This window comes from Agelaius phoeniceus, unplaced genomic scaffold, assembly GCF_051311805.1.
Source record: "Agelaius phoeniceus isolate bAgePho1 unplaced genomic scaffold, bAgePho1.hap1 Scaffold_110, whole genome shotgun sequence".
NCBI lineage: Eukaryota > Metazoa > Chordata > Aves > Passeriformes > Icteridae > Agelaius > Agelaius phoeniceus.
In genome coordinates, this window is record NW_027509876.1 from 2346432 (window position 1) to 2367029 (window position 20598).

General features: G+C 38.3%; 1 protein-coding gene across 1 annotated transcript; it reads right to left on the minus strand.

The window, feature by feature from the left end:
• Positions 1 to 300: 300 nt before the first annotated feature.
• On the minus strand, positions 301 to 20227 carry OXA1L (OXA1L mitochondrial inner membrane insertase; the record flags this gene model as incomplete). The annotated part of the gene is given in 8 exon segments (XM_077173064.1): positions 301 to 441; positions 521 to 601; positions 2510 to 2687; positions 3475 to 3579; positions 11334 to 11461; positions 11464 to 11497; positions 15677 to 15762; positions 20050 to 20227. Coding segments are annotated over 8 exon segments (888 nt in total), but the record flags the coding sequence as incomplete, so codon positions are not given.
• Between the last annotated feature and the right edge of the window lie 371 nt (positions 20228 to 20598).

A 20598-nucleotide genomic window follows, 5' to 3' on the forward strand; every position in this document is an offset into this window, starting at 1 on the left:
TTTTGTTGGCGAAACCGCGCCCATTCCTCTTTGCGCATGCGCAGCCGCCATTTTGTACGGCAGATTTCGTGCGCGCCGCCATTTTGAACGGCAAATCCCTTTCTTATTGCGCATGCGCGGCCGCCATCTTGTACGGCAAATCCCCTTCGCGCCGCCATTTTGTGGCATCCGCTGCTCCTCACAGTGCGCCGCCATTTTGTACGGAGTCACCCCCCGCGCCGCCATCTTGCTACGGCATCCCCAAGCGCCCAAAAAACCCCAAACCCACCCAAATTTTCCCCAAATTAAATAAGTCTGGGGTCTCTTTTCGCGCGTTTTTTATTTTTTGGGCCCCCTTCCCGCCTCAGCCCAGCGTGTCCTTCCAGGGCCTTTTTGGGGGTTCTGAGGGCGCCGTTTTGGGGGGGTTCAGGGGGTTTTGGGCGAAAGTTTGGCGGAGAGGACCTGGAAAAAAGAAAGAAATTGAATTTTGGGAGGGTTTTTTTGGGGGGTTTTGGGGGTTTTTTGAGGGGTTTTTGGTCACCTTTGGCTGCCAGGGTGAGGTGGTTCCGGAGGCGCCACTGGCGCTGCTCGGCCTCGTGCGTGGCCTGGGCCTCGCGCCACTCTGCGAATTTGGGAACCCCAAAATCAGCCTTGGGGTCCCCAAAAATGGGTTAAGGACCCCAAAAATGGGTTTGGGGCATGAAAAAATGGGTTTGGGGAGGGTAAAATTTATTATACACATTTGAAATGATGGAAAATGAACCAAAATGGGTTCAAATCCACCCAAAAATGACCCCAAAATGTCCCAAACCTGTTCAAAATCCAGTGAAAATGACCCAAAATGTCCCAAAATTGTCCCAAATCCACCTAAAATGACCCAAAATGTCCTAAAATGACCCAAAATAGCCCCAAATGCACCCACGTCCCCAAATGACCCAAAACCCACCAAAAATGACCCAAAAATGTCCCCAAACCAACAAAAATGACCAAAATGTCCTGAAATGTTGCAAAATTCCCCCAAATCCACCCAAAATATCCCAAAATTTCCCTCAAACTTCCCTAAATTACTCCAAATGTCCCAAAATGATGCAAAATAGCCCCAAATCCACCGAAAATGTCCCAAATTTGTCTTAAAAATGACCCAAAATGTCCCAAATATAAAAAAAGACCTAAAATGTCCCAAAATTGTTTCAAAATCTCCAAAATGTCCCAAAAATTCCTAAAATCCACCCCAAATGACCCAAAATGTCCCAAAAAAACCCAAAATTCCCCCCAAAATCCCCAAACTCAGCCCTAAAACCCCAAAAATTCTACAAAAAAACCCAAAATCCAGGAGTTTTTACCCATAAATTCTCCAAAATCCCAAATTTCTCAAAACTTCCCCCAAATTCCCCCTAAATTCCCTTTTTTGGCCCAAAATTCATCAAAATTTAAAAAGAATTCCCCCAAATCTCCCCTAAAACCCCCAAAATTTAACATTTTTTTCCCAAAATCCCCAATTTTTCTTCCCCAAATCCCAAAAATCCCCACTTCTTCCCCCATTTTTTCCCCATTTCCCCCTCTTTTTTCCATTTTTTTTCAATTTTCCCCCATATTTCCCCCCCATTTTCCCCCTAATTTTCCCCCCATTTTTGCCCCATTTTTTTACCCAAAATCCCCATTTTTTTGCCTGTTTTCCCCCCATTTTCCCCCAATTTTTTCACCCCAAATCCCCTTTTTTTTCCCAAATTCCCTGTTTTTCCACAATTTTTTCACCCAAAAATCCCCCCTTTTTTTTGTCCATTTCCCCCCATTTTTCCCCCAATTTTTTCCCCCAAAATCCCCAACATTTTTCCCCCAAAATCCCCATTTTTTTGCCTATTTTCCCCCCATTTTCCCCCATTTTTTTCCCCCAAAATCCCAATTTTCCCCCAGTTTTCCCCCCATTTTTTCCCCCCAAATCCCAATTTTTTTCCCCCAAAATCCCCAATTTTTCTGCCCAAAATTCCCCAATTTTTTTCCACCAAAATTCTCATTGTTTTCCCCCAAAATCCCCATTTTTTTTTGCCCCAAAATCCCCATTTCTTCTCCCATTTTTTCCCCATTTTCCCCCCCTTTTTTCCTTTTTTTTTAAATTTTCCCCCATTTTTTCACCCTTATTTTCCCCACATTTTCGCCCCATTTTTTACCCAAAATCCCCATTTTTTTGCCTATTTTCGCCCCATTTTCCCTCATTTTTCCCCCAATTTTTTCACCCCAAATCCCCTTTTTTTGCCCAAATTCCCCGTTTTTCCACAATTTTTTCACCCAAAATCCTCCTTTTTTTTGTCCATTTCCCCCCATTTTTCCCCCAATTTTTTCCCCCAAAATCTCCATTTTCCCCAATTTTCCCCCCATTTTTTCCCCCCAAATCCCAATTTTTTTTCCCCCAAAATCCCCAATTTTTCTGCCCAAAATTCCCCAATTTTTTTCCACCAAAATTCTCATTGTTTTCCCCCAAAATCCCCATTTTTTTTGCCCCAAAATCCCCATTTTTTTCCCCATTTTTCACCTTTTTTCAGCTGTTTCAGGATCCCCCCCTTTCTCTGAGGGCCGGGCCCGGTGGGCGTGGCCGGGGGCGTGGCCGGGGGCGGGGCCATGCCCATCCTGGCACGGAGGGCGGGGATTCGCAGCAGCCCCGTCTGCAATAGGCTGAAGCTGTTGGACGTCAGCCAATAGGTGAAGATCGCCTGGAAGGAGGAACCAATCAGCAGCCAGGATACCACAAAGGGGGCGGGGCTAAGGGGCAAACCCGGAAGTGGCCATAAAAAGGCGAAATTTCGGGGTTTTTTTGAGAATTTTAAGAATTTTGAGGGAAAATTCTCAGATTTTGGGAAAAATTCGGAATTTTTTTTACGAAATTTTGAGAGTTAAATTAGAAAAATACAGAATGATAAAATAAATAATAAAAATAGAAAAGTTATAAATATTTATATATATAAATATATATAAATATGTAAAATAATATGAAATAGAGAAATGCAGAAATAAAAGATAAATAAAAATTCTAATATTACTCAAAATAATAAAACAATAAAACTACAAAAATAATAAAAATAAAAATAAAATTTATAAAATATAAATATTTAACATACAGCATAAAGCATTAATATATTAATAAAATAAAAATGTAAATTATAATATTAACCAAAAAAATTTAATAATTAGAAATTAATAGAATCAATAAAAATGAAATAAACAATTAAATTAAATGAAGGAAATGGCCACGCCCCTGTTTTAATAAGCCCCGCCCCTTTTAAAGTGACCACGCCCCTATTTTAAGAAGCCTCGGCCATTTTAAAGTGACCACACCCCAATTTTAAGCCCCACCCCCTAACGTGACCACGCCCCTATTTTAAGAAGCCCCACCCCTTTAAAAATGACCACACCTTATTTTTAGAAGCCACGCCCCCTTTAAAGTAACCACGCCTTTATTTGAAGAAGCCCCGCCCCTTTTAGGCCCCGCCCCCAACTCACGGTGGGGAAGTGGAGGATGAAGGGCAGGAAGAGAAGGGGGAGGAGCCTCAGGATTTGACGGACAGGCCCCGCCCCCGGCGCCGACACGCCCGTCTCCGCCCCCAGCTGCAAACAGAAATATTCAAATGAACCCCAGCCCTCATTTGCATAACGATTCCCCACCCCTTTTGGATATGAACGTCCTTCAAATGCCCCAAAATGTTCAAGTTTTATCCAAAATTCCCAATTTTTTCCTCTAAAAATTCCAAATTTTCCCACTAAAATTCCCATTTTTTATCCCCAAAAATTCAAGGTTTTCCCTCAAAAATTCCTTTTTTCCCCCAAATTCCTGTATTTTACCCAAATTCCCATTTTTCCCCCCAAAATTCAAATTTTTCCCTCTAAAATTCACAACTTTACTCCCAAAATTTCTATTTTGAACCAAAATCCCCCATTTTTCCCCCCAAATTCCCATAACAAAATCCCCATTTTCCCCCCAAAATTCCAACCCAAAATCCCCATTTTCCCTCCAAAAAAATTAAAATTTTCCCCCCAAAATTCCCTTTTTTCCTCAAATTCTCTTTTTTAAAACCAAAATTCCCAATTTTCCTCCAATAAATTCCAATTTTTCACCCCAAATTCCCATTTTTCCCTCAAAACTTCCAATTTTTCCTTGGAAATTTTCCTTTTTTCAAAATTCTCTTTTCCCTATTTTTTTTTAACCAAAATTCCCATTTTCCACCCTAAAATCTCCTCCTTTTATTCTAAAATTCTCCATTTTTCACCCAAAATCTTTATTTTTCAACCTGGAATTCCCATTTCTTCCCCAAAATCTCCATTTTTTACCCCAAAACATCCCTCTAAAAATTCATTTTCCCCCCCCAAAAAAATCCTCATTTTTCTCCCTAAAAACTCCACATTTTTGGGCAAAACTCCCCATTTTTCACACTAAAATCTCAATTTTTTTGCCCTAAAAATTCTGATTTTTCCCCAAAATCCCCATTTTTACTCCCAAATTTTTTGCCTTGGAAAAAATTTCATTTTCCCTTCCAAAGCCTCAATTTTTCCACCTAAAATCCCCATTTTTCACCCCAACTCCTCATTTTTTTTTCTCCTAAAATCTCCATTTTTTTCCACCTTTATATCCCCAGGTTTTTCCCAAAATCCCCATTTTTTACCCCAAAAAATATTTCCCCAAACTGATTCAGCTTTCCCCCTAAAATCTTCATTTTTTCCCTTAAAATCCCCATTTTTCCCATAAAATTTCCATTTTTTCCCAAAATTCCAGATTTTTAACCCAAAATTTCTTTCCCGCCCCAAAACCCCAAATTTCTCCCCAAAACTTGGACCTTTCCCCCAAAAACTCTCCATTTTTTCCTATTAAAATCCTCATTTTTCACCCCAAAATCCCCATTTTTTCACCCCAAATTCCAAAAAAATCCCTTTTTTTTGCCCAAAACCCCCAAGTTTTACCCCAAATCTCAATTCCCCAAAAACCTCCAAGTTTTCTCCTCAAATCCCAATTTTTTGTCTAAAAATCTTCATTTTAGCACCTAAAATCTCCATTTTTTCACCCAAAATCCCCATTTTTTACCAAAAATTGACATTTTTTCCCCAAAATCAATTTCCCCTTCAAACCCTCAGATTTTTCCCTAAAAATTTCAATTTTTTTCTCTAAAATCCTCATTTTTTGCTCTAAAAACTCCATTTGTTCACCTAAAATCCTCATTTTTTCACCAAAATTTCCCATTTTTTCCAAAAATTCCCATTTTTCACCCCAAAACTCACACCTGCCTAAAACCCCTCTTTTATTCTCTAAAAACAAAGATTTTTTTCCCTCACAAAATTCGGGTTTTTTGGGCCTAAAATCCGCATTTTTTGCTGTAAAATCTCCATTTTTTCACCTAAAATCCTCATTTTTTCACCAAAATTTCCCATTTTTCCAAAAATTCCCATTTTTCACCCCAAAACTCACAACTGCCTAAAACCCCTGCTTGACTACCTAAAACCAAAGATTTTTTTCCCTCACAAAATTTGGTTTTTTGGGCCTAAAATCCACATTTTTTGCTCTAAAAACTCCATTTTTCCACTAAAAATTCCCATTTTTCCCCAAAATTCCCATTTTTCACCCCAAAACTCACAACTGCCTAAATCTCCTCTTTTATTCTCTAAAAACAAAAATTTTTTTCCCTCACAAAATTTGGGTTTTGGGCCTAAAATCCACATTTTTTATTCTACAAACTCCATTTTTTCATCTGAAACCTTCATTTTTTCACCAAAAATCCCCATTTTTTCCCAAAATCCCCATTTTTCACCCCAAAACTCACAACTGCCTAAAACCCCTCTTTTATTCTCTAAAAACAAAGATTTTTTTTCCTCACAAAATTTGGTTTTTTTGGGCCTAAAATCCGCATTTTTTGCTCTAAAAACTCCATTTTTTCACCGAAAATCCTCATTTTTTCACCGAAAAACTCCATTTTTTTTGCCCCAGCTCCCAGATTTTTGCCCAAAATCCCCATTTTTTGCCCCAAACCTCGAGCACGAGCCAGGTGGAGGCTGTGACCAGCACGGGGAGGACACAAAATCCCCATTTCCACTGAAAATCCCAATTTTAGGCCTAAAATCCTCATTTTTCCACCAAAAATCCCCATTTTTTTCCCAAAATCCCCATTTTTCACCCCAAAACTCACAACTGCCTAAAACCCCTCTTTTATTCTCTAAAAACAAAAATTTTTTTCCCTCACAAAATTTGGTTTTTTGGGCCTAAAATCCTCATTTTTTGCTCTAGAAACGCCATTTTTTCACCTAAAATCCTCATTTTTCCATCAAAATTTCCCATTTTTTCCCAAAATTCCCATTTTTCACCCCAAAACTCACAATTGCCTAAAACCCCTCTTATTCTCTAAAAACAAAAATTTTTTTCCCTCACAAAATCCGGTTTTTTGGGCCTAAAATCCGCATTTTTTGCTGTAAAATCTCCATTTCTTCACCTAAAATCCTCATTTTTCCACCAAAAATCCCCATTTTACCCCAAAATTCCCATTTTTCACCCCAAAACTCACAACTGCCTAAAAACCCTGCTTGACTACCTAAAAACAAAGATTTTTTTCCCTCACAAAATTTGGTTTTTTGGGCCTAAAATCCCCATTTTTTGCTCTAAAAACTCCATTTTTTCACCAAAAATTCCCATTTTTTCCCAAAATTCCCATTTTTCACCCCAAAACTCACAACTGCCTAAAACCCCTCTTTTATTCTCTAAAAACAAAAAATTTTTTCCCTCACAAAATCCGTTTTTTTGGGCCTAACATCCGCATTTTTTGCTGTAAAATCTCCATTTTTTCACCTAAAATCCTCATTTTTCCATCAAAATTTCCCCATTTTTCCCAAAATTCCCATTTTTCACCCCAAAACTCACAACTGCCTAAAACCCCTCTTTTATTCTCTAAAAACAAAGATTTTTTTCCCTCACAAAATTCGGGTTTTTTGGGCCTAACATCCGCATTTTTTGCTCTAAAATCTCCATTTTTTCACCTAAAATCCTCATTTTTTCACCAAAAATCCCCATTTTTTCCCAAAATTCCCATTTTTCACCCCAAAACTCACAATTACCTAAAACCCTTCTTTTATTCTCTAAAAACAAAAATTTTTTTCCCTCACAAAATTCTTTTTTTTGCTCAAAAATCCGCATTTTTTGCTCTAAAAACGCCATTTTTTCACCTAAAAACTTCATTTTTCCACCAAAAATCCCCATTTTTTCCCAAAATTCCCATTTTTCACCCCAAAACTCACAACTGCCTAAAACCCCTCTTTTATTCTCTGAAAAGAAAAAATTTTTTCCCTCACAAAATCTGGTTTTTTGGGCCTAAAATCCTCATTTTTTGCTCTAAAAACGCCATTTTTCCACTAAAAATTCCCATTTTTTCCCAAAATTCCCATGTTTCACCCCAAAACTCACACCTGCCTAAAACCCCTCTTTTATTCTCTAAAAAACAAAGATTTTTTTCCCTCACAAAATTCATTTTTTGGGCCTAAAATCGCCATTTTTTGCTCTAAAAACTCCATTTTTTCACCTAAAATCTCCATTTTTTCACAAAAAATTCTCATTTTTTCCCAAAATTTCCATTTTTAACCCCAAAAATTACAACTGACTAAACCCCCTCTTTTTCTGTCTAAAACCAAAGATTTTTTTCCCTCACAAAATTCATTTTTTGGGCCTAAAATCCTCATTTTTTGCTCTAAAAACGCCATTTTTTCACCTAAAACCTTCATTTTTCCACCCAAAATTCCCATTTTTCCCAAAATTCTCATTTTTCACCCCAAAACTCACAACTGCCTAAAACCCCTCTTTTATTCTCTAAAAACAAAAATTTTTTTCCCTCACAAAATTCGGGTTTTTTGGGCCTAAAATCCTCATTTTTTGCTCTAAAAACTCCATTTTTTCACCTAAAACCTCCTATTTTCCACCAAAAATTCCCATTTTTCCCCAAAATTCCCATTTTTCACCCCAAAAATTACAACTGCCTAAAACCCCTCTTTTTCTGTCTAAAAACAAAGATTTTTTTCCCTCACAAAATTCATTTTTTGGGCCTAAAATCCTCATTTTTTGCTCTAAAAACGCCATTTTTTCACCTAAAATCCTCATTTTTCCACCAAAAATCCCCATTTTTTCCCAAAGTTCCCGTTTTTCGCCCCAAAACTCACAACTGCCTAAAACCCCTCTTTTATTCTCTAAAAACAAAAAATTTTTTCCCTCACAAAATTCGGGGTTTTTTGGGCCTAAAATCCTCACTTTTTGCTCGAAAACCTCCATTTTTTCACCTAAAATCCTCATTTTTTCACCAAAATTTCCCATTTTTTCCCAAAATTCCCATTTTTCCCCAAAATTCCCAATTTCACCCAAAACTCACAACTGCCTAAAACCCCTCTTTTATTCTCTAAAAACAAAGATTTTTTTCCCTCACAAAATTCGGTTTTTTGGGCCTAACATCCGCATTTTTTGCTATAAAATCGCCATTTTTCCCCTAAAATCCTCATTTTTCCACCAAAAATCCCAATTTTTCCCAAAATCCCCATTTTTCACCCCAAAACTCACAACTGCCTAAAACCCCTGCTTGACTACCTAAAAACAAAGATTTTTTTCCCTCACAAAATTCATTTTTTGGGCCTAAAATCCACATTTTTTCCTCTAAAATCTCATTTTTTCACCGAAAATCCTCATTTTTTCACCCAAAATCCCCATTTTTTCCCGAAATTCCCATTTTTCACCCCAAAACTCACACCTGCCTAAAACTCTTCTTTTATTCTCTAAAAACAAAGATTTTTTTCCCTCACAAAATCCAGTTTTTTGGGCCTAAAATCCGCATTTTTTGCTCTAGAAACGCCATTTTTTCACCTAAAACCCTCATTTTTTCACCAAAAAAATCCCCATTTTTTCCCAAAATTTCCATTTTTCACCCCAAAAATTACAACTGACTAAACCCCCTCTTTTTCTGTCTAAAAACAAAGACTTTTTTCCCTCACAAAATTTGGTTTTTTGGGCCTAAAATCCTCATTTTTTGCTCTAAAATCTCCATTTTTTCACCTAAAACCCTCATTTTTCCACCAAATTTCCCATTTTTTCCCCAAATCCCCATTTTTCACCCCAAAACTCACAACTACCTAAGACCCCTCTTTTACTCTCTAAAAACAAAGATTTTTTTCCCTCACAAAATTTGGTTTTTTGGGCCTAAAATCCACATTTTTTGCTCTAAAACCTCCATTTTTTCACCTAAACCCCTCATTTTTACAAATAAATTTTTCAATTTTTTTCCCAAAATCCCCATTTTTCACCCCGAAACTCACAACTGCCTAAAACCCCTGCTTGACTACCTAAAACAAACAAAAGAAATTATTTTTCCCTCACAAAATTCGGTCTTTTGGGCCTAAAATCCACATTTTTTGTTCTAAAATCGCCATTTTTTCCCCTAAAATCCACATTTTTTCAGCAAATTTCCCATTTTTTCCCAAAATTCCCCTTTTTCACCCCAAAACTCACAACTGCCTAAAACCCCTCTTTTACTCTAAAAACAAAAAATTTTTTCCCTCACAAAATTCGGTTTTTTGGGCCTAAAATCCCCATTTTTTGCTCTAAAACCTCAATTTTTTCATCTAAAACCTCATTTTTCCACCAGAAATCCCAATTTTTCCCAAAATTCCCATTTTTCACCCCAAAACTCACAACTGCCTAAAACCCCTCTTTTATTCTCTAAAAACAAAAATTTTTTTCCCTCACAAAATTTGGTTTTTTGGGCCTAAAATCCACATTTTTTGCTCTAGAAACGCCATTTTTTCACCTAAAATCCTCATTTTTCCACCAAAAATTCCCCTTTTTTTCCCAAAATCCCCATTTTTCACCCCAAAACTCAAAACTGCCTAAAACCCCTCTTTTATTCTCTAAAAAACAAAAATTTTTTTCCCTCACAAAATTCGGGTTTTTTTGGGCCTAAAATCCCCATTTTTTGCTCTAAAATCTCCATTTTTTCACCTAAAGTCCTCATTTTTTCAGCAAAATTTCCCATTTTTTCCCCAAAATTCCCATTTTTCACCCCAAAACTCACAACTTCCTAAAACCCTTCTTTTATTCTCTAAAACCAAAAATTTTTTTCCCTCACAAAATTCAGTTTTTTGGGCCCAAAATCCACATTTTTTGCTCTAAAAGCGCTATTTTTTCACCTAAAACCCTAATTTTTCCACCCAAAATTCCCATTTTTCCCCAAATTTCCATTTTTCACCCCAAAAATTACAACTGCCTAAAACCCCTCTTTTTCTGTCTAAAACAAAGATTTTTTTCCCTCACAAAATTTGGTTTTTTGGGCCTAAAATCCACATTTTTTGCTCTAAAAACGCCATTTTTTCGCCTAAAATCCTCATTTTTTCACCAAAATTTCCCATTTTTCCCCAAAATTCCCATTTTTCACCCCAAAACTCACAACTGCCTAAAACCCCTCTTTTATTCTCTAAAAACAAAGATTTTTTTCCCTCACAAAATTCGGGTTTTGGGCCTAAAATCTGCATTTTTCCACCAAAAAATTCCATTTTTCCCCAAAATTCCCATTTTTCACCCCAAAACTCACAACTGCCTAAAACTCCTCTTTTATTCTCTAAAAACAAAAATTTTTTTCCCTCACAAAATTCGGGTTTTTTGGGCCTAAAATCCCCATTTTTTGCTCTAAAAACTCCATTTGTTCACCTAAAATCCTCATTTTTCCACCAAAAATCCTCATTTTTTCCCAAAATTCCCCTTTTTCACCCCAAAACTCACAACTGCCTAAAACCCCTCATTTATTCTCTAAAACCAAAGATTTTTTTCCCTCACAAAATCTGGTTTTTTGGGCCTAACATCCGCATTTCTTGCTGTAAAATCTCCATTTTTTCACCTAAAATCCACATTTTTTCAACTAAATTTCCCATTTTTTTCCCAAAATCCCCATTTTTCACCCTAAAACTCACAACTGCCTAAAAACCCTCTTTTATTCTCTAAAAACAAAAATTTTTTTCCCTCACAAAATCCAGTTTTTTGGGCCTAACATCCGCATTTTTTGCTCTAAAATCTCCATTTTTTCACCTAAAACCGTCATTTTTTCACCAAAATTCCCCATTTTTTCCCAAAATTCCTGTTTTTTACCCCAAAACTCACAACTGCCTAAAAACCCTGCTTGACTACCTAAAAACAAAGATTTTTTTCCCTCACAAAATCCGGTTTTTTGGGCCTAAAACCCGCATTTTTTGCTCTAAAATCTCAATTTTTTCACCGAAAATCTCAATTTTTTCACCGAAAAACTCCATTTTTTTTGCCCCAGCTCCCAGATTTTTGCCCAAAATCCCCATTTTTCGCCCCAAACCTCGAGCACGAGCCAGGTGGAGGCTGTGACCAGCACGGGGAGGACGTAGAAGGGGTCGGGAGCGGCCAAATTGGGGAACCAGGCCAGGCCCCCCTGGAGCAGCCCCGGCACCGGCGCCGCCGCCATTCCTGAAGGGCCAGGAAAAAAGACACAAAAAGGGGGGTCTGGGACCCCCAAAAATCATTAATTAACTAAAATTAATTAAGAATTAATTGGGGATTTATGGAGGAATTTTTTGGGATTTTTTACGGAATTTTTTTCAGATTTTTTTGGGATTTTTTATGAATTTTTGAGGATTTTTTCCCATTTTTTGAGAGATTTTTTAGTGAATTTTTTGATAATTTTTTAGGGATTTTTTTGTGATTTTTTAGGGATTTTTTTAAGGCAGAAATTCTTCAAGAAATGACCAAAAATGAAGCAAAATTATGGCAGAAATTTAACAAATTTTGGGAAAAATTTGGGGCATTTTGAGGAGGAATTTTTGGCCCCAATTGTGGAACCAGGCCAGGCCCTGCAGGGCCAGGAAAAAGGACACAAAAAGGGGGGTTTTGGAACCCCAAATTCATTAATTAATTAAGATTAATTAAGGAATAATTGGGGAATTTTTTGGGATTTTTTTCGGAATTTTTTTCGGATTTTTTGGGGATTTTTAATGAATTTTTGAGGATTTTTTTCTCATTTTTCGAGGCATTTTTTAGTGAATTTTTGATGATTTTTTCTCATCTTTTTTAGTGATTTTTTTGGTGGATTTTAAGGCAGAAATTCTTCAGGAAATGACCAAAAATGAAGCAAAATTATGGGAGAAATTTTAACAAAATTTGGGAAAATTTGGGGCATTTTTGAGGAGAATTTTTGGCCTTTTCTGTGGAACCAGCCCAGCCCCTGCAGGGCCAGGAAAAAGGACACAAAAAGGGGGTCTGGGACCCCCAAAATCATTAATTAATTAAAATTCATTAAGGAATAATTGGGGAATTTTTTGGGATTTTTTACGGAATTTTTTTCGGATTTTTTGGGGATTTTTTATGAATTTTTGAGGATTTTTTTCCCATTTTTTGATGATTTTTTAGTGAATTTTTGATGATTTTTTAGGGATTTTTTTGGAATTTTTAGGGATTTTTTTAAGGCAGAAATTCTTCAGGAAATACCCAAAAATGAGGCAAAATTATGGGAGAAATTTAACAAATTTTGGGAGAATTTGGGGCATTTTGAGGAGAATTTTTGGGGATTTTTGGCCTCAATTGTGGAACCAGCCCAGCCCCTGCAGGGCCAGGAAAAAGGACACAAAAAGGGGGGTCTGGGACCCCCAAAAATCATTAATTAATGAAAATTAATTAAGGATTAATTGGGGAATTTTTTGGATTTTTACGGAATTTTTTTTTCGGATTTTTTTTTGATTTTTTATGAATTTTTGAGGATTTTTTCCCATTTTTTGAGGAATTTTTTTGTGATTTTTTAGGGAAGATTTTTAGGCAGAAATTCTTCAGGAAATGACCAAAAATTGCAAGAAAATCTGGGGAAAATTTGGGACTTTTTGGGATTTTTTAAAGAATTTTATTCTGATTTTTTTTTTAATTTCATTACTTTTTTAAAATTTTTTTTTGCTTTTTTGTGATTTTTTAAAATTTTTTGGCTTTTTTTTTTTGCAAATTTTATTGAATTTTTTTTTGTAAAAATTGAGGAATTTTTTTGATTTCTTCACTGAATTTTTTTCTAATTTTTCCAAATTTTTATTCAATTTTTTTTCCATTTTAAGCATTTTTGAGAGTTTTTTAGGAATTTTCAAAATAATTTTTAAGTTATTTAAAAAACCTAAAACTGCCAAAAATTCCTCAAATTTTAAGAAAACTTTGGGTTTTTTAACGAATTTTTAAAGAAATTTTTGGGTGTTTTAAAGCATTTTTTGAGATTTTTAGAATTTTTTTGGAGAATTTTCGGGATTTCTTTGTGGATTTTTGAGGCAAAAAAAAAAACCCAGAAAAATCCCCAAAAATCAGAGAAAATTTGGGATCATTTCAGCCAATTTGGGAAAATTTGGGGCTGAATTTCAAATTTTTTGGGGCAAAATTCAAATTTTTTTGGGCTGAATTTGGGGTCTTTTGTTGCTGATTTGGGGATTTTTTGTTGCTGATTTTGGGATTTTTTGGGGCTTTTTTGGGGCTGAATTTGTGATTTTTTTGGGGCTCATTTTGGGATTTCTTGGGGCAAAAATTCGAATTTTTTGTGGCTGAATTTGGGATTTTTTGGGTAAAAATTTGAATTTTTTGAGGCTGAATTTGAGATTTTTTTGGGGCAAAAATTCGAATTTTTTTGGGGTGAATTTGGGATTTTTTGGGGACTTTTTTGTTGCTGATTTTGGGATTTTTTGGGGCTGAATTTGGGATTTTTTTGGGCTCATTTTGGGATTTTTTTGGGGCTCAATTTGGGAATTTTCGTTGCTGATTTTGGGATTTTTTGGGGCAAAAACTCGAATTTTTTGGGGGCTGAATTTGGGATTTTTTGGGGATTTTTTTGAGGCTGATTTTGGGATTTTTTAAAGCTGAATTTGGGATTTTTTTGGGGATTTTTTGGGGCTGGTTTTGGGATTTTTTGGGGCTGGTTTTGGGATTTTTGGGGGATTTTTTTGAGGCTGATTTTGGGATTTTTTAAAGCTGAATTTGGGATTTTTTTGGGGATTTTTTGTTGCTGAATTTGGGATTTTTTGTGGGTGAATTTGGGATTTTTTGGGGCTGAATTTGTGAAATTTTTTTGCTGAATTTGGGATTTTTGGGGCAAAAATTCAAATTTTTTGGGGCTGAATTTGGAATTTTTTTGTTGTTGAATTTGGGATCTTTTGGGGCTGAATTTGGGATTTTCTAAAACTAAATTTGGGAGTTTTTAGGGCAAAATTTCAAATTTTTTGGGGCTGAATTTGGGAATTTTTTTGGGGCTGAATTTGAGAATTTTTTTTACTGAATTTGGGATTTTTGGGGCTGAACTTTGGATTTTTTGGAGCAAAATTTCCAATTTTTTGGGGCAAAAATTCGAATTTTTTGGGGTTGAATTTGGGATTTTTTGGGTAAAAATTCAAATTTTGGGGGTTAATTTGGGATTTTTGGAGCTAAATTTGGAATTTTTGAGGCTGAATTTGGGATTTTTTTTGGGGCTGGTTTTGGGATTTTTTTGGGGCTGAATTTGGGATTTTTTGGGGCTGAATTTGGGATTTTTGGGGACAAAATTCGAATTTTTTGGGCCGAATTTGGATTTTTCGTAGCTGAATTTGGGATTTTTTTGGGGCTGAATTTGGAATTTTTTGGGGCTTGTTTGGGGCTGATTTTGAGATTTTTTGGGACAAAAATTTGAAATTTTTGTTGCTGAATTTGTGACTTTTTGGGGAATTTTTTGGGCTGATTTTGGGATTTTTTTGTTTCTGAATTTGGGATTTTTTGGGGCAAAAATTCAAATTTTTTGGGGCTGAATTTGGGATTTTTTGTTGCTGATTCTGGGATTTTTTTGGGGCAAAAATTCATATTTTTTGGGACTGAATTTGGGATTTTTTTGGTGCTGAATTTGGAATTTTTTGGGGTTTGTTTGGGGCTGATTTTGGGATTTTTTGGGGCAAAAATTCAAATTTTTTGGGGCTGAATTTGGGATTTTTTGTTGCTGATTTTTGGATTTTTTTGGGGCAAAAATTCAAATTTTTGGGGGGCGAATTTAGGATTTTTTGGGGCTTTTTTGGGGCTTAATTTGGGACTTTTTGTTGCTGAATTTTAGGATTTTTGGGGCAAAAATTCGGATTTTTTGGGGCTGAATTGGGGAATTTTTGGGGAATTTTTGGGGCTGATTTTGGGATTTTTCATTGCTGAATTTGGGATTTTTTGGGGCAAAAATTCGGATTTTTTGGGGCTGAATTGGGGAATTTTTGGGGGCAAAAATTCGAATTTTTTGGGGCTGAATTTTGGATTTTTTGGGGATTTTTTGGGGCTGAATTTGGGATTTTGGGGGACTTTTTAGGGCTGAATTTGGGATTTTTGGGGATTTCTTAGGGCTGAATTTGGGATTTTTTGGGGAATTTTTGTGGCTGAATTTGGGGATTTTTTGTTGCTAAATTTGGGATTTTTTGTTGCTGAATTTGGGATTTTTTGAGAATTTTTTTGGGATTTTTTTGTTGCTGAATTTGGGATTTTTTAGGGCTGAATTTGGGATTTTTTTGGGGCTGAATTTGGGATTTTTTGGGGATTTTTTAAAGCTGAATTGGGGATTTTTTGGGGAATTTTTGTGGCTGAATTTGGGGATTTTATGGGGGTGAATTTGGGATTTTTTAGGGCTGAATTTTGGATTTTTTGGGGGATTTTTGGGGTTCCAACCTGCACGAGGGGCACCAGGAAGCCCCGGAGCGGATTCACGTTGTGACGGCGCTGGTACGACACCAATTCTGAGTAGGCCACGGCCACTGAGGGGTTAAAAGGGGGCGTGGTCAGTCCAAAAGGGCGTGGCCGACAAGCCCCGCCCCCAAAATCCAGAAAAAAAACAACAAAAAAAAAGGAAAAATAATAAAAAATTAAAATAGGGCGAGGTCCCTTTAAGAATAAGCCACGCCCACTTGATGTCCTTAAATGGGGGTTTGTGGCTGTAATGGATGGGGCACACGAGGCCACGCCCACTTTACCAAATATGGGTGGTTCCACCTTAAACTATGGTCATGCCCATATAAGGTCATGCCCTGTTTCCCTTATTGGATCCAATTTTTAAGCTCCTCCCACTCTCATTTAGGCCACGCCCCCTCAGACAAGGAACAGCCACAAAAAACCCCGAAAAAATCAACAGAAATTCAAATAGCGTGAGGTCCCTTTAAGAGTAAGCCACGCCCACTTCATGTCCATATATGGAATAGGGCATGCAAATAATGAGATAAGTGAGGCCACGCCCCTTTTGGACAAAATTTGGGGGGGGGGGGTAACTTTTAAATGTAGTAATGCCCATATAAGGACACGCCCATTTAAGGTAATTTTTCATTTTGAATTCCTTCATTTTAGCCCCTCCCACTCCGATTTAAGCCACGCCATCTCAGGCAGGCCACACCCACCACAGCCAAGCCATGCCCACCAAAATTGAGGAAAAAAAACTCCACAAAAATGAAAATGGAGTGAGGTCCCTTTAAGGATAAGCCACGCCCACTCAATGCCCATATATGGAATAAGACAAGCACATAATGAGGCGAGGCCACGCCCCTTTAGGACCAAATTTGGGGGTTTTAGCACTAAAATTCCGTCATGCCCATATATGGCAATTTTCCCCTGTGGCTTCCGCAATTTAAATCCCAAAATTGTGGCCCCTCCCAGTCCAAGTTAGGCCACGCCCATAATCCTTAAGCACGCCCACCAACTGTAAGCCACGCCCCTCTGAGCCAATTTTGCGGCTTTTTAACCCCATTTTTGGGCATTTTTATCCCAATTTTTGGGCTTTTTTCACCCAAATTTCACCTCCCCGCCATCCCAAATCTGTCCAAATTTTAGGCCACGCCCACAATTGCACGAACCACGCCACAACCCCTAAGCCACGCCCATTTTACCCCATTTTTGTGCTTTTAAACCCCATTTTTGGTCATTTTCACCTCATTTTTTTGCCTATTTTCACCCAAATTTTGCCTCCCATCCCACAGATTTTTAAGGCCACGCCCACAAAACAATAAACCACGCCACAATCGTCAAGCCACGCCCCTTCAACCCAATTTTTTGCATTTAAACTTCATTTTGGTGCATTTTAACTCCACTTTTTTCACCTCTTTCACCCAAATTTTGTCTCCCATTCCACAAACGTTGAGTCACGCCCACAAGCCAATAAGCCACGCCACAACCCTTAAGCCACGCCCATTTTAACCCCATTTGGGGCTTTTAATCCCCATTTTTGTGCATTTTAACCCCATTTTTTAATCTCTTTTCACCCAAATTTTGCCCCCACCCCCAAAACTTTGAAGGCCACGCCCACAAACTAACAAGCCACGCCCACAATCCTTAAGCCACGCCCCTCCAACCCAATTTTTTCATCATTTCACCCCCATTTTTGCTCATTTAACTCCATTTTTTCACCGTTTTTCACCCCAATTTTCCCATTTTTCCACCCAAAATCTCCATTTTTCCAGAGTTTTAACACCTCAAATCCCCAATTTTCCTCCATTTCACCCAAATTCCCCATGTTTCCCCATTTTTCAACCCAATTTAACCCACCTAAAAATCCTCATTTTTTCCCCATTTCTCCCCCATTTTTCTCCATTTTAACCCATTTCCCCCCATTTTCCACCAAATTACCCCCTAAAATCCCCATTTTTCACCCATTTCCACCCAATTTGCCCCATTTCTCCATTTTCCCCCATTTCTCTCATTTTCCCCCATTTTCCCTCCATATGCCCCCCATTTCCCTCCATTTTTTCCAGCATTTTTTCACCCAATTTTTCCTATTTTTCCCCATTTTCCACCCAATTTTTCACCCAATTTCCCTCATTTTTCCCCATTTCCCCCCAATTTTTCACCTAAAAATCCCCATTTTTTCACTGTTTTTCACCCAATTTTCCCCCATTTTCCCCCAATTTCCCCCATTTTTTCACCCAATTTTCTCCCTAAAACGCCCCTTTTTTCCCCATTTCTCCTGTTTTCACCCAATTTCACCCCATTTTCCCCATTTCTCCCCATTTTCCAATTTTCCCCATTTCCCACTCAAAATCCCATTTTTTCAACGTTTTCGACCCCATTTACCCCCTAAAATCCTTATTTTTCCCTATTTCTCCCCCATTTTCTCCATTTTTTTACTCAATTTTCCCCATTTTTTCCCCATTTTTTCACCAATTTTCCCCCCTAAAATCCCCATTTTTCACTGTTCTTCACCCATTTCTCCCCCATTTTCCCCCCATTTTTCACCTAAAAATCCCCATTTGTCACCGTTTTCCCCCCCATTTTTTCCCCCCTAAAATCCTCGTTTTTCCCCATTTCCCCCCATTTTTCCCCCCATTTCCCCCCATTTTTTCACCATTTCCCCCCCATTTCCCCCCAATTTTTCACCATTTTTCACCCGATTTTCTCCATTTTTTCGCTGTTTTTCCCCTATTTCTTCCCCATTTTTCCCCAATTTCCCCCATTTCTCCCCCATTTTCCCCCCCATTTTTCACCATTTTTCTCCCAATTTTCCCCATTTTTCCCCCCATTTCCCCCCATCTTCCCCCCATTTTTTCACCATTTTTCACCCTATTTTCTCCATTTTCCCCATTTCTCCCCCATTTCTCCCCCATTTTCCCCCCATTTTTCACCCATTTTCTCTCCCAATTTTACCTATTTTTCCCCATTTTTACCCCAATTCCCCTCAATTTTCCCCCATTTTTCACCCAAATTTTCCCCATTTTTTCCCAGCATTTTCCCCCCATTTTTGCCCCCCATTTTCCCCCCATTTTTTGCCCCCATTTTTCCCCCAATTTCCCCCCATTTTTTCACCATTTCCCCCCCATTTTCCCCCCAATTTCCCCCCCATTTTCTCCATTTTTTCACTATTTTTCACCCAATTTTCCCCATTTTTCCCAATTTTTTCCCCTAAAATGCCCATTTTTTCACCGTTTTTTCACCCTATTTTTACTTCTAAAATCCTCTTTTTTTCCCCCATTTCTGCCCCATTTTTCCCCCATTTCCCCCCCATTTTCCCCCATTTCCCCCCCATTTTCCCCATTTTTCCCCCCATTTTCCCCTCAGTTTTCCTCAGTTTTTTCACCCATTTTTCCCCATTCTTCCCTATTTTCACCAATTTCCCCCATTTCTCCCCCATTTTCCCCCATTTTTCCCAGCATTTTCCCCCCCATTTTCCCCCATTTTTCTCCCAATTTTCCCCATTTTCCCCCCATTTTTCCCCCCATTTTTCTCCCAATTTTCCCAGCATTTTCCCCCCCATATCCCCCCCATTTTTTCCCCATTTTCCCCCCATTTTTCCCCATTTCCCCCCATTTTCCCCATTTTTCCCCCCATTTTCCCCTCAGTTTTCCACCCATTTTTCCCCATGCTTCCCCATTTTTCCCCAATTTCCCCCATTTCTCCCAGCATTTTCCCCCCATTGTTTCACCATTTTTCACCCATTTTCCCCCCATTTTTCCCCCCATTTTTCTCCCAATTTTCCCCATTTCCCCCCATTTTCCCCCCATTGTTTCACCATTTTTCACCCATTTTCCCCCCATTTTTTCACCATTTTTCACCCATTTCCCCCCCATTTTCCCCATTTTTTTCCCAGCATTTTCCCCCCCATTTTTCTCCATTTTTTCCCAGCATTTTTCACCCCCCATTTTTTCCCCATTTCTCCTTCATTTTTCCCCATTTCCCCCATTTTCCCCCATTTTTTCCCCCATTTTCCCCCCCATTTTTCCCCCCCATTTCCCCCTCATTTTTCCCCCGTTTTTCCCCCAATTTTCCCCCCATTTTTCCCCCCAATTTTCCCCCATTTCTTCACCATTTTTTACCCAATTTACCCCCCAAAAGTCCCCGTTTTTCCTCCATTTCTCCCGCGTTTTTCACCCAATTTCCCCCATTTTTCCCCCCTAAAATCCCCATTTTTTTCACCTAAAAATCCCCATTTTTCCCCCCATTTTCCCCCCATTTTTCCCCCATTTTTCACCCGATTTTCCCCATTTCTCCCCCATTATTTTCCCCATTTTTCCCCCCATTTCCCCCCCCATTTTTTCCCCCATTTCCCCCATTTTTCCCCCACCCACCCTGGTTGGGGTCCGTTCCCCGTTTGGCCTCAGCCACGCGCTGGCTCAGCCGCTGCAGCTGCGGGAGGTGCAGGGAGAGCCGGGCGGCCTCGCGCTGGCCCCGCAGCACCAGCGGCAGCAGCAGCAGCCGCACACCGACCGTGCCTGGAAAAGGTAAAAAATACAAAATTCTGGGGGTTTGGGGAGGTTTGTGAGGGGAAAATGCAAAATTCAGGGGGTTTGGGAGGGGAAAATACAAAATTCAGGGGGTTTGGGAGGGGAAAATGCAAAATTCAGGGGATTTGGGAGGGGAAAATGCAAAATTCAGGGGGTTTGTGAGGGGAAAATACAAATTCAGGATTTTTGTGAGGGGGAAAATGCAAAATTCAGGGGGTTTGTGAGGGGAAAATGCAAAATTTAGGGGGTTTGGGAAATTTTGGTAAAGGGAAAATACAAAATTCAGGGGGTTTGTGAGGGGAAAATGCAAAATTCTGGGGGTTTGGGGAGATTTGTGAGGGGAAAATGCAAAATTCAGGGATTTTTGTGAGGGAAAAATATAAAATTCAGGGC